Source organism: Protomyctophum parallelum (genome assembly GCF_964188405.1).
Source record: "Protomyctophum parallelum genome assembly, chromosome: 11".
Classification (NCBI taxonomy): domain Eukaryota; kingdom Metazoa; phylum Chordata; class Actinopteri; order Myctophiformes; family Myctophidae; genus Protomyctophum; species Protomyctophum parallelum.
The window spans coordinates 21346206-21359665 of record NC_139707.1 but is presented as its reverse complement, the minus strand read 5'-3'; the positions used below and the strand labels follow the sequence as shown (position 1 = coordinate 21359665).

The following is a 13460-nucleotide window of genomic DNA, read 5'->3' as shown; positions in this document are numbered from 1 at the left end:
GCAATACAAACTCATTCAAGTTCAAACATTGCAACCAACTGGGTGGCTCCACTGCTTGGTGATCTAATAATAATAATAATAATGAAAAACGTTATGTTTGATAGCCTATAGAAAGCACATTATACACTCAACTTCTTTGCTCTGACTGTCACCATACACCAGAGATACTAAAACAAAAATGTAATCTTTCAGATTTCATCTTTTAAGTAAAATATAAATGTATGTAATTATTTTTCAAAAGCAGTTTAATAGAAAAGTAAAAGAAATATAAATAATCGAACGCAATCAGGATTGTGTAAGAATGTATTGCAGGTCAGATAATTGAGCTACTTTTGAGAATGTAAGGTCTTTATATACACATAATGTCATTAAATACATTTCAAGACATAACAAGGCTCAACTCAGAATACATGGAAATAAATTCCAGTCTCATTAGCTTTCATTGGACTAAACCTATGGCAGAATGTTAATCGTGCCTCATAATGTTGCTGAAAGAAGGAAAGATTAAGGAATCAGTACAATCTCTCCATTTGTGTATGCCAAAGTGACAAAGAGCCTTTATTGGCCCCACAACAAAAGTACTGTTCTTCAGTGGCTCAGCACACACAGAATTACATTGCGTAGTATAGCACCGAAAAACGGCGTGGCTATGCACCATTGATTAACATGCAGGATGACATTCTCTCTCTACACTCAACGATTCTGCAAAAGTCTACTTGATAACCTAGAAGAACAGAGCAATTTGAGTATTTACAGGCTTTGAAAACAAACAAACAAAAATGATGGAGACAGAACAGAGCATGGCCCCTCCCAAACCATCCCTGGATTTGGGGATAGATGAAGATGCACTGGCGAGCCAGGTGGTGGAGATCATCAGTGGCATCACTCTAGGAGCCCTCCAGTCTTTGGAGGAGGCTGTGGACAAAGCTGCTCCCCCAATGGATGAGGGAGACGACGAGGTATTCTACGACGACGAGGACCCGGCTAAGGACGCACAAGAAGCTGCATCTGGTCCCTTTGGCACATCTGAGTGCGGGGGCGGGAGTTGTGTCTGCAGTGATGCAAGCAGAACACCTTTTCCACAGGAAGAGGATGCTACAGGTGGCACAGGTGCGGATCTGATCAGTGAAAATATGTCTTTGCAGATGAAGACAGCGCGGATGCCAGAAACCGAGCCCACAGACCCTGTTACAGAACATCAGCTTACCCCAGAAATGTCAGTCAGCACCAATGGAAAACATGTAAATGACGGAACACACACAAGGCTCCAAACACAAAACCTACAGACAGCATCCACACATGAAGGTAAGACAAACTCAGAATAACACTGTGAACACATCAATAAACACCCACAAGGGCTTTCTTTATGCTATGGTTATGGGTACAATGGTGATGTACAGTTATAGGTCCAAGGTACAGTTACATTTTATTGCTTAGTAGTTATGTTAGTAATGTAATTAGTCATACGTAGTTACCAATGTTGTATTTTGGTTTATTTTAGCTATTATAAAACAGTTTTCAACTTTCCTCATACCAGATGAGGAGAAAGAGGCAGCACCATTGCTGCAAGATCAGACGGAAAAACAAACACCTGAAATTGAATCCTTACATGAACCTGAAGAGGGAAGGGGAGCCGAGATGAATGGAGGTAGAGAAACCCCAGAGCAGATGCCTAGTGAGGAGCTCCATGGATCTGGTGAGAGTCAGGGGGAGCTGGACCAGGATCACAGCTCCCAGAGCTCCTCTGGGTCACCTCAAGACTCCAAACCCGGCTACACCACCCTGCCCCGGGCAAATAAGTCTGGACACACTGATGACAAGTCATCCTTCGACCATCACACCTCCAAGTACAATACAGTTTCCTACCGCAAGATCCGCAGAGGTAACACCCGTCAGAAGATCGCCGATTTTGAATCCATGATGATGAATTTATAAAAGAGCAGTTATTATTGCACTGTAAATATCTGTACAAGGCCCATACAATGTTAAAAATGAGTATCGCAGGATGCTGAAAAAATGACCAATGTGGGTGTATGTCTTTCTGCACATGATCTTACTTGAAAATATACTTGTCCACAGTCCATTCACAGAAACGTTATGTAATTTATATGGCCAGGGTTGACAACAAATGCTATGACTCCAGTAAGGAGCATTCTATTCATATCTGTTGCATGGTAACTGTGTGGAGAATGATCCATGGGACCTATCTATATCTAATCTCATAAAGGTTTTTCATTTAATAGCTTTACAGCATGAACCATTTGATTATGTAAACCAGGTATTTGTACAGCAGATTTAAAAATAAGAGGCTTGAGGCCCTATAATCCTGCTAGCTAATATTAATGAGATGTTGGTTGGTAGTTATTAGAGCTTCAGTACGGCAGAGACCCTGGATAGCATTCTCTGCAGAATCAACTATAAGTACATTAAGGAACAATACCAATCTCCAATATATGCATTCAAGTAGTCTGTACCTAAATCTGTACTGTTTAGATGTATTCTGTATTCTAAGAATAAGTGATTATATTTTACTTGAATGTTTTTAACTCTTAATCAAGGTCCCTATTTTAACACTTACCGGTATACTGAATGTCTTGGTGGGTTCAAATAGATTAATGTGAAATAAAGTAATTGGTACAAAACCCTTTGTCATAACAATCACGTTTATTCTTACATTTTAATTAACCATCCCCCCATTTCATGTTTAGGTGACAGATAAATCACCAGTAAGAAACTCACTGCAAAGGTATCTTGAATCAACACTTCCCTATAGTGACAGCAAGAGAGACATACCAAGAGAAGGTATGCATTATCAAAACCAAACCTTAATAATCCATTATTTAGCTCAAGTGTCTAATCAAGCAGTCTTGTGTAGTAGATGACATCTGAAGTCTGGCATGTCTGGCTGATATGTTTACATTACATTCATGGAACAAACTCACAACGTTGCATGCATTGACATTTTATATCAAATTCATTCCCAACAATGAAAACAAAAATAAAAATATTTGTTACTATCAGAGAATGTTTTATCTTCGGCAGTCAAACCACATGTGGTTTGCTGCGTTATCAAATGGAGTGCTCAAAGTTCATCATCGGAACATCATTTTTATACACATCTCAGTGACGCCCATATCACCATTCACCAAACAGAAGAGCTTTTCGAGAGAGAGAGAGAGAGAGAGAGAGAGAGAGAGAAAGAAAAAAAGCAGTGATCGGCAGGCTGAATATCCCAGTATGTTCCAACTTCCTAGACTAGAGACTCTTTCCACTCTGGGCATGGTAAGAAAGTCACACTAGTTCGGCAGTCCGGGTTGTGGAGTGGGAAATTTGGTATAGTCTTTTTTATTGCCGTAAAATATTGTCTATATACAAACATTCATGAATCCACTTGCTGACCAGCTGTCGCTATTTAGCAATTATTTTTATAGGAGTTTATATGTTACAATACCATTAAATGCTATATAAGGCAAGATTTTCAAATGTTCTTTATGTAGCATGTGACAAACTAGGGGGTTTTCATGATTTTTATACCATTCCAAGCATTAGTTTTGCACAAAAAAACACTCCTTGGGCTAAAAACGCTTAAAACGGCCATCACATTTGTGATGATTTGTGATTGCCTTATATAGGTAGGGCCACATATAAACCCCTATAAATAGAATTGCTCAATACCGACAGCTGGTCAGCAAGTGGATTCATGAATATATGTATATAGACAATATTTTAGGCCAATACAAAATACTATATACCAAATTCTGCACTTTAAACAAAAGAAGCCTGTTGGCTGCCAGAATACACTGCAATGTCAGTGTGAAGGCTGGTATCATTGAACAGTATGTCCACTCAACCTCCTGAGATCCCATAGTGGTGTGCTCCCCCTTCAGGATACTGGTGTAATGAGAATGAGCATCACTGAAATGACTGCCAGTGCAGCATTCCCCAGTTCCATGGGACCGGTGTGTCCACGCTGGACCACTGAGAGTTTCTAGTCCAAAACACTTCTGACTTTTTAACTCCCATCACTGAGCGTAGTAGTGTGTGAACTGCCACTTCTGGAAGGCATTGCTGGATTCACATTGGCCGAGTTGGATAGCGTCACCGTGAAGACCAGCCTCCAAGCACATTTGGGGAAAGAACTCCGCCATGAGGTGCTCGTCCTTGGCAAAGACAAAACAGATAATTAAGTTTAGTGGAAAGTATTAATAAATATTCTAGATCAGGGAATTTCAAAGACAGACCAGGTCAAACAACATTTAATGCCACTCATGTCGAGTTCTGTTTCGGCTGAATTTATGCTTGAAAGGCCCATCAGCGCCAGCCCGTTTGTTTGTTTGTTTTGTTTTAAGTGTGTGTATGAGAGAGAGAGGGGTCAGGTCCACCAAGGGTCTCTTCCTCTAAGTCTAAGATAATGAATGCACCACTTTGAACTGATACTGTTGTACATTGTTGTACATTTTGTTACAACACGTTACTCTGTACTGTACCATTGCCAAGTATAAGTTTACACATGCACATACTGTTGCAGATGCATGAGTGCACGGTAGGAGAATGATAAAACTGGAAACTGAAAGTAAGAAGTGCTCCTCGTTTCATTATCTGTATGCTGGATTTACTATACATACAGTAATAACTGTTGGATGAGGGATAGCTGATATACATGTGCGTGGTGGTATGGTATGGTACTACACACCTGTGGTGTATGAATGTCATCCCCACACATTCAGGTAGAGACAGGTTATGTCATGACATGTCTGGTACTGACTCTGGCCTTTGTTTCGTTGTGGCTATCTACTCTAGAACAACACTACAACGAAGGCATGGCAAGCAGTTTGTGGTTGTGCTAAACTTTTGGTTCTCGTCCGTCGTACAACTGAGCCCGTCAGTCATAAATGTGGCCACCGTTGTTGAGTAAATCTGAGGTCATAACAAGTAACTTCATGTTGTTCAGCTTGACTCACTTGCCCTCCCCACCGAGCCCCCCTGTAAATGCTCACCATGACATACTGTGTACATACCTCAATCAACACTATACAATTTATACTATGAGTGATTATGTAATTTTGACTTTGCCCTTGAGTCATAAAAAGCCTTCCACCCATTCTTGAGTTAATTTGCAACAGTTAAACGGAATAGGTTGAAAAACTGTTGTCTGGAGGGTGGGGTATATGTGGGGTTGTTTGTCTACAAAAAATTGAAAATCTTATAAATAAAGTTATAAAAAAAAAAAAAACTGTTGTCTCTCACTTTCACACAACTGTGCACATTAGCTACAGTATGTGCAATGTTTTGTGAGAAAATGTGAGCGATGAGTCACAGTGGCAACATAAATCAATAAATTAATAGACCCCTACATTTAAAAAAAACAACACATAAATCTTGAGTCTGTATTTTGTGAAATAAATTCATAGGCTATCATAAATGTATAGTTTACTGACACTGTCATCTTGCGTGAGAGAGCAAGTGTATAAGAGAAAGGGAGTGAATTATCTTATGACGTGACGTGAGCTTAGTCATTTTATAGTAGGTTATACAACTTTAGACAGCTCAGTGGCCTTGTGGTTAGAGTGTCCGCCCTGGGACTGTGAAAAATGGGACCTAGTGCTTCCCTGCTTGTCACTCAGCATCAAGGATGGATTGAGAATATTTTCCTTCACTGAGCATGCATGCTCAGTAAAGGAATGGGATGGGTCTTATGGAGCTTCAGTTCATTTCCTGCTTATTTCACATTTATTTTGTGAAATAAATGTGTAAACTATTTATAACTATTTATAAATGTATAGAATCTACAACTGCGATCAAATGCTAATGCTGTTGTGTAACACACACAGTCTATTCTGCAATGCTTGCATGCAATTTAGACACACAGGGAGGCTTTACTGCAGTTAAATTCTGTGTAGAAAGGCAACTTTAATGCGAGCTCTTAGTCATGCCAATATTGCACAATCTATGTAAAGGTGGTTAGTGACAAGAGAAAAACACCATTCTCTTAATTGTGAATAACAGTGGCTTAAGAACCACCCATGCTGACAAAAGCGAGTGCCCCACTGAAAGCCAACCTACCAGTGCTGAGTTGGAGCCCTTGTGGAACCAGCGGAGAATCGGCTTGGCATTGTCACATTGCTCCAGAGTCAGGCTACTGTGTTTGCCCTGAGGAACGATGCATAAATCTAGCTGGCGAATGTGCCTCATCCAGGTGTAATTAAAGTGCTGACTCTGAATTTTAGAGGGAAAGAAAGGGGAAGAGTTTGTGACAGGCATATAATTAAGCTTCATGAAAACTATAGGTTATTCCAAGAGTGGTTCAGTGGGAGGGGGTGCTCTGAAAACCAACAAGAATGCATTTTGAAAGTCTTGCTCTTGTCTCAGTCTATGATCCTATTTGTCTTGGCCTGGTTCTAGTCTTGTATTTTTCTGTGCTGGGTTACTTGCCATGAAATTTTGAAAATTAAATTAAATTAAAGCATTATATAATTCTATATAATGCTAAGAAGAAAATGGACAAGAATTATTCTAACAACTCACTTTAGCTTGAACTCTTGACTCATCGTATGCGGACTGTGCACGGCTGGAATAATGTATTTTATACTACACATGCAAAGACAAATCAGATAGGGGAGCAAAGATGTTTACCTCCTTGCTGAGATCACATATCTCAAACGATAGTGAGCCTTTTTGCAGAGCAAGGCATTTCCTTAAGCCTTGATTGAACACCTAAAAAAGGGAGATGGGTAGAATAACAGCAATGTCACAGATCTAAAAGAACAGCGTTAAGTATTTGTTCAGTCACTCATCGTGCCACATGACCGAGACGGAGCTTGTTTTCCTTCTCTGTTCCTTCAATAAACACTGACATTAGCTGTCACAGGCCAGTCTTTGTTCAATACGAGCACAACAGGCTCTTGTTTGGGTTGAGTCATTAAAGATCTCTCCACAGAGACATCACTGACTTCTTAGGAAACATATACAATTGTCCTTTTATTTAGAGAATGGGGAATTTAGGGATATGTAAACAGGGTTAACCCATTCTGGAACCCCTTTTGGTTTTAGCATTGTTATGCTTTAGCTATTGAAAAATAGCAGATCTACAAGCTCATAGCGCGTGAGCTTGTAGGTCTGCTACTTTTGAAAAATCGAAGAACGACTGACATAGAAACATAGCTTTTTCAGAAAACTGTCAGGATGTAGAAGACATTTTTAGAATCTGATCTCAGGTCAAAATGGGTTAAAGTGAAAGCAAAGGTTAGAGCATTGTGAGTCGGTACCGAATACAACCAACTGTTTAGAATCAAATCAACATACCAGGCCCTCTGCTTTGGTTAAAGGAGCATCAATATCTGGATATACATTATCCAGGTACCACTTGAAGCTCTTGCACTTAAGCCTCTTCCGCAGCCCGATCTGCTCGGTGAGGTTGCCAATGTCAATGACGTTCTTGTACTGCAGGTGGTGGTAGCCGTGGCCATAGAAGAGGTCCTTGTATTCATCCAGCCACACCTCGACCACGCGGGCTAGGTTACGCTCCACAGTCTTTTGCCTGTCCTTGGGGAACTTGTAGGGGTTTTGGCCTCGGAAAATGTGGCCCACTCTGGAACAGGGGATTATCTCGATTTCTCCCCCACACATCCAGATCTGTCCAGTGACAAAACATGAGGAAAGCATAGGACATCATCATGAGGTCAGAAGTGCTGCATGGTACCTATACCAGGTATGATATCAACATGCATGTCAAGAAAGTTTTGTGATTTTTTAAACTGTAGAAGCCAGGTGGCCATGGGTTGGTCTCATTGGCTGACGCCATTCGTTTTAGCTATTTTGCACAGATCAGTCATATTTTAATGTATAATCTGAAAGAAAACCTTTATTAGATTTCTTCTGTTAACTGACTTGCATGTGTTTTGATTACATAGTTGCAAGGGATATATTTTGAGTATTAAATTAGCTAAAATACACTTTACCTTAAATGAAATCTCCATGTTCTCTCCTCCCCATACATCCAGTCCAGGATCATAGGCACCCAGTTCATAGAAGTATTTCTTGTCTATAGAGAAAAGACCCCCAGCCATAACTGGACACCTGTATAATTTAATTAGTAGTTTATTTAGCAGCAGTAGTTTGGCAATTATTCTAATCTAAATGCCAAGATAGTAAAGATACTACTACAATTTGTTTTCGAACAAACTCCACCTTTTGTCTTTTGCAGCTGCAAAGTGCACAAAAAGCAACCAGTGTGTCGAGTTTCAATGTTTGTAATTGAACACTTGCCTAATTGGATCTATGACTGTCAGGTTGTTCTTCTTGATGTGCTCTTCTGATAATGTGCTCCAGCCAAACACCAAAGGCCATTTAAATATACCTCTTTGGAAGTTGTCGACAAGCACATAACTGAAAAGAAACCCCCAACATGGAAGAATTAATAATTTTGTTGAGATTTGCAGATCAACATGCCATTTGCTTTTATACTTATTTCAACACTGCACAGACATGCATTATGACATTGAACAGGATGCGTTACACGGTCACCTCAAATCCTTATCACTGATGACTTCAATAACCGGACATGCCACTTTCTTTCTGTCAAGGTAGACTCTCTCTAAAAGCGGCTCCAACCAGCCCACATTGCATTCAACATGGGAGTCAAGGAAAGTAAGAACCTCCCCTGAAAGGAAAGCAAACAAATTGTTTCAGTCACACAGCCACATCTCAACAGGACAAGGATGCAATATATTTACTTAGTGTGGGTGAGGCCCCATAAATTCAAATATTACTTCCTGGTAATGAATGCTTTTCAGTGCCTTATTGATAAGATATTGTTTTATATTTAATAACCCTTTAGCAACCCTAATGCAGTACACGGATTTATTTAGGGCTGGGCTGCTAGTCGTGCTGTGAAATGAAGAAATTAAATAAATAGAACCCCTCTATGTAATGACAAGGGATTTCTGTTTTTGTACAGTATATTTACCTTTGGCAACTGCAGCTCCTGCCATCCGAGCCCTGATCAGACCCTCCCTCTCCTTCAGACGAATAATGCGGACTTTGGGAAACTGGGACATGTACACATCCAGCTGGTCTTTCAGATAGTCTGTGAAAGGAAAGAACAGTGGTCAAACTTCTGAAATGTATTTCTGTGGCTGGCATGGAGAGAGGGGAGACCGCTGTTAATGAACGTGAACACTCAATAGCAATCATTACTATCAGAATATAAAGCTGTAACTAAAAAAGAAAGTTTTGTAAACTAAACAACATCCCTTACAGCTCCTTTGACTAAGTTACTAACACTAGTGAATATCTTCACCAGTTACGAAAATGATCTTCGTAACATTCCAATACCTTTGGAGCTGAAGTCATCGACCAGGATGATCTCTTTGAGGAGCTGAGGTGGGGACCTGTTGAGAACACTATGCACAGAGCGGAGCAGTGTGGACCACACCTCATCCACAAAGCAGAAGATCACACTGGTAGTGGGCAAATTGTCGTGGACAATACTCTGCGCACACCTAGGAAAACACAGATTACATTTAGCACACGGCAGAGGTTGCAGGATAAACACTAAACAGTTAAATTAACATTGAGGATCTACTGTATCCATCCACCATCTACACTCTCAGGGTCAGAGTGTCCTAGTTCATTCTTAATGCTTTTTATTTGTGTAATATATATTGTTTGATTTGTGTAATATACTATGAGTCATCATAGTGACAATGTTGTCTGCTGCTCTGTACCTGTACCTGCACATTGTAATATAAAATATTATAATATTATAAAATACAAGACTCACGCCTCAGGTCTTGTATCAGGGATTGCACGGTCCACTGGGATCTGTTCGCTCAAGTAGACATTGAAGTGTCCTTCATTCCATCTCTTCTTCGACTCTGCGTCCTTCTCAATGGGAACGATGGCAGCATGACCAAACTGGCCAACCGCATTGGCATCTCTAGGGGCATGAGTCATGTCAAGAGGGAGAACTTTGTGGACACCTGGTTTACGTGCAACCGTGGAGTTTACCGTGAAGTCCACTCCCGGTTGTAACTTGAGGTTGATTGTAGGTTTCAGGGGTTCTCTCACATCAACTTTGACCTGCTTTTCCTCTTTCTTGCCATCCAACTCTTTTGATTTTACCTCATTGAGAGGTTTAGAAGTGTTTTTAACTAGGTGCATTGCCTCAGTCTTGATATGGGTTGCCTGTTTGTTAGACTTTGCCATGGGTTCATCCTTGCCTTTATCTATTGTCTTTGAGTCCATGTTTTCAACAGCTTTTTGTAGTGAATCCCAAATTTTATGGAGTTTCTTCTGTGAGGTAGGTTGGATGAGGTGCTTTTCTCCCTGAACACTAGGTGGCACTTTGGTAATATTAGAAACCACTGCATGCAATATTACATGTTCTTTAGCTTCCTGTACAGCGTGTAACATTACATTTTCTTTAGCTTCCTTTATATCTGTTTTTGTCTCGCTCAGGTCTAGGTTCACTGCTATTTTGGCAGGTGCCTTGTTTTTTACAATTAAACTTTTCTTTGGAGTGATATGTTGTGGGGTAGCATTTTCATTGTGCTTAGAAACCACATATTTTGGACTGTCAACCTTGGGTTTGATATGCCCTTGCTGTTGAAAGGAGCTCTGTTTATTTTCTCTCAACTTTTGTTCCGGTTTCTTTGCTCGGTGTCTGTACACTTCGGCGACCTTGTTCACTGCAATGAGTGGCCCTTTGCCCGCATAGTCTATATCCAAGTCCACCTTCTGCACTGGATGTTTAAAACCCCGGTGGTTCGCCAACAGTGTCACTTTGGTCGTCCGTTGTTTCATGATCTCCCTTTCCTTGATCACACGCTCCTTCAACAGCTGACTAGTATTCACATCATTTAATGATATACGAAGTGCCGCCATATCGAACAGTAGCCAAATGACAGAAGCTATGAAAACAAACGCTAGGACCCTCCCACTATCCCTAAAGAATCTCCTTATGGTCTTCATATCTAAAAACAAAACTTTGATCCAATAAGCAGGAAAAATAACTCAGATTGTCAACATATCGTAGCAGTGGCGCCACTCGCTCATACTTATTACTACTGCAACAAAACTTTGCTGTTCTTTGGTAAATATATAGCTCTGCCTGCGTGGCACGTCAGTCACGGATGTCTCTGTGCTCATTTCGGTGGCATCAACGGGACCGCGCACACGCGCACGGTGCAGTCAGTGTCCTGTCCTGTAATAAACACCGGACGCCTGGGAGCATTTCCTCCTCACCGGACAAGTTGTTTTGTTTCGCTCAACTCACCCAGGCGTCCGTCGGTAAGAAGAGGAGAAGCGAAACGGTCGTTCCATATAAAAATCCAGCACGCCATGAGAGTGATTCATTATGGACACTCACCACGACGTACGTAGCTTTACTTCAACTTTGCACTTTGAGAGCACATGGTGATTGGACAGAAAACGACAAAGTTTCGGCCCACGTGGAGGCGGGGTGGCAACAAAGTGTCAAATATCCAAAGTAATGTAGGCTAACTAGACGAACTAGTATGGACCAGAGCTATAGTTGCAGTATAGGCTACTGTACGGAGGAATTCGTACAGACTAGAATCCGTACAGCTCTACGGAAGAAGTTAAGAACTATGGACCAGACTTAGCCCAAACATTTAGACTAACCTCTACGAGAGTCTAATGTTTGGGCTAGACCACCAGACTCCGAGCTATAGGCTACTGTATGGAAGAACGTTCCACTAAATGTAAAGAAAGAAACAGATGCATGTCAAAATGAGCAACTTTCTCAAAATGATTTCATGTTTCAATTTTTTTTGATAATTCAGTATTTTGAGGTTTCTCATTATTTTTTTAATTAATCATCACTCCAGACTCCTCACTTCACATTGTTTTAAGAAAGTTCATCACGTGTTGAGATACTAATTATTATCATTTTGAGATAGGCTGTCATTTTTTAAATAAATAACAATAGGCTATAAGTGTTTTCCCATTGCATGCAGGCACACTTAAAGGTATATTCAGTGATTTCACTTAATTCAAATATCACTTATTTTTTTGTTTTGTTGTGATAATCCTCCCTACTATAGAGTGTGCTGACCATATAAGGAGTTCCTCCCTGTCCCCAGTTAACCCCTGGGGGTCAAAAAACCTTAGGTTTCGTTTTTGACTATATCCTGATTGGACGAAAGGCTGGGTCCCACAGCCAAAAACGAGTGAAATCACTGAATATACCTTTAATTACAGTCATTATTTTGAGATACAACCTAAAATTCTGATATTATTCTGCTATACTATATACTACTACTACTACTACTACTACTGTTGTGACAATGATATCGTAATCATTTCAACCAAAACAGTCTTCCTGTTATTCCAGTTCTTAACAGGCCCAAAAAGTAAGATTTTACCCCCCACGCCAAAGCGCCAGCGCTCGCCCAGCAGTCTGCTGTCACCCAGGCAGATATGTAGCCCCTCTCGGAACCCTCCATAAAGCTTTTCTGAAATTTTGATGTCGCTTTATTGTAGGGTCACTGTTCATAACTATATTTTCGTATGGGAATTTTGGAACGCGGACATAAATATGCTCACTAACATCGTATCTGTGCCGTTTGGCGGCCTGTTTTCCTTTGAGGGCTTCTGAAATCGTGAACTATAAGTACCTATACAAACCGCTGGGAATATCTCCTGTGGCGCGGAAGCCGTTAAGTATTTTTAATCTTTGTTTGACCGATTTGGTCGCTTAATTTCTTGTTTGTTTACCGTTTATTGTACCGCCTCTCGGTGTGCGTTTGGCTTGTGCGGCTACGTCCCTGCCTCTGATCTGCTCTGTCATAGCTATAGCGCCACTAGCTAGCCAGATAGGCGGTACAATGAGGTGTCAATAAACAAGGAAGGAAGAGAAGAATCAAAGCGACCAAATCGGTCAAACAAAAATTAAAAATACTTAACGGCTTCCGCGCCACAGGAGATATTCGCAGCGGCATGTATAGGTACTTATAGTTCACAGATTCAGAAGCCCTCACACGAAAAAAAGTCGTCAAAGAGCGCAGACAGGCCGTAAACACGGTGTTTATGTTTTATTATGTCCGCGTACCAGGTGGCAGGATACTGCTGCAACAGGACCCCATGGTCTGTGTCGTCAAAAATGTCAGAAACTTCAGTACCATTGGGTTCTGCTTGGAGGGCTAGCAGATATGCTGATCTGACCCCCCATTTCAAAGCACCAGAGCTCGCCCAGCAGTCTGCTGTCACCCAGGCGGATACGTGCACACGCTTCTCACCATCAGACGTCTTACTGGTAAGCAGACAATACCTTTTTAGATTTAGATGATTTCTCTCTTGTATGCATTATGAGTTATCACTTTTGATTGGATGAAATCTGTATCTTGACCTTTTTGAAATGTTTTCTCATTTTCTGTTTACTAAAGAACTGGAGAGATGTGAGACAGCTACTGAACATGAAAACTTTATAGAAAAACAAT

General features: G+C 40.8%; 2 protein-coding genes across 2 annotated transcripts; one reads left to right on the top strand and one right to left on the bottom strand.

The window, feature by feature from the left end:
- Positions 1-779: 779 nt before the first annotated feature.
- Positions 780-2488, top strand: ermn (ermin; the record flags this gene model as incomplete). The annotated part of the gene is made up of 2 exons (XM_083776721.1): positions 780-1305; positions 1538-2488. 2 exons carry the CDS (start codon positions 780-782, stop codon positions 1933-1935), a joined length of 924 nt encoding a protein of 307 aa, XP_083632847.1. The 3' UTR covers positions 1936-2488.
- A 157-nt stretch (positions 2489-2645) lies between these two features.
- Positions 2646-11383, bottom strand: galnt5 (polypeptide N-acetylgalactosaminyltransferase 5). The gene is made up of 10 exons (XM_083776966.1): positions 9782-11383; positions 9334-9500; positions 8966-9085; positions 8524-8659; positions 8266-8385; positions 7959-8076; positions 7303-7632; positions 6634-6714; positions 6064-6216; positions 2646-4160 (listed from the first exon to the last, which is right to left on the bottom strand). Exons 1-10 carry the CDS (start codon positions 10969-10971, stop codon positions 4023-4025), a joined length of 2553 nt encoding a protein of 850 aa, XP_083633092.1. The 5' UTR covers positions 10972-11383; the 3' UTR covers positions 2646-4022.
- Between the last annotated feature and the right edge of the window lie 2077 nt (positions 11384-13460).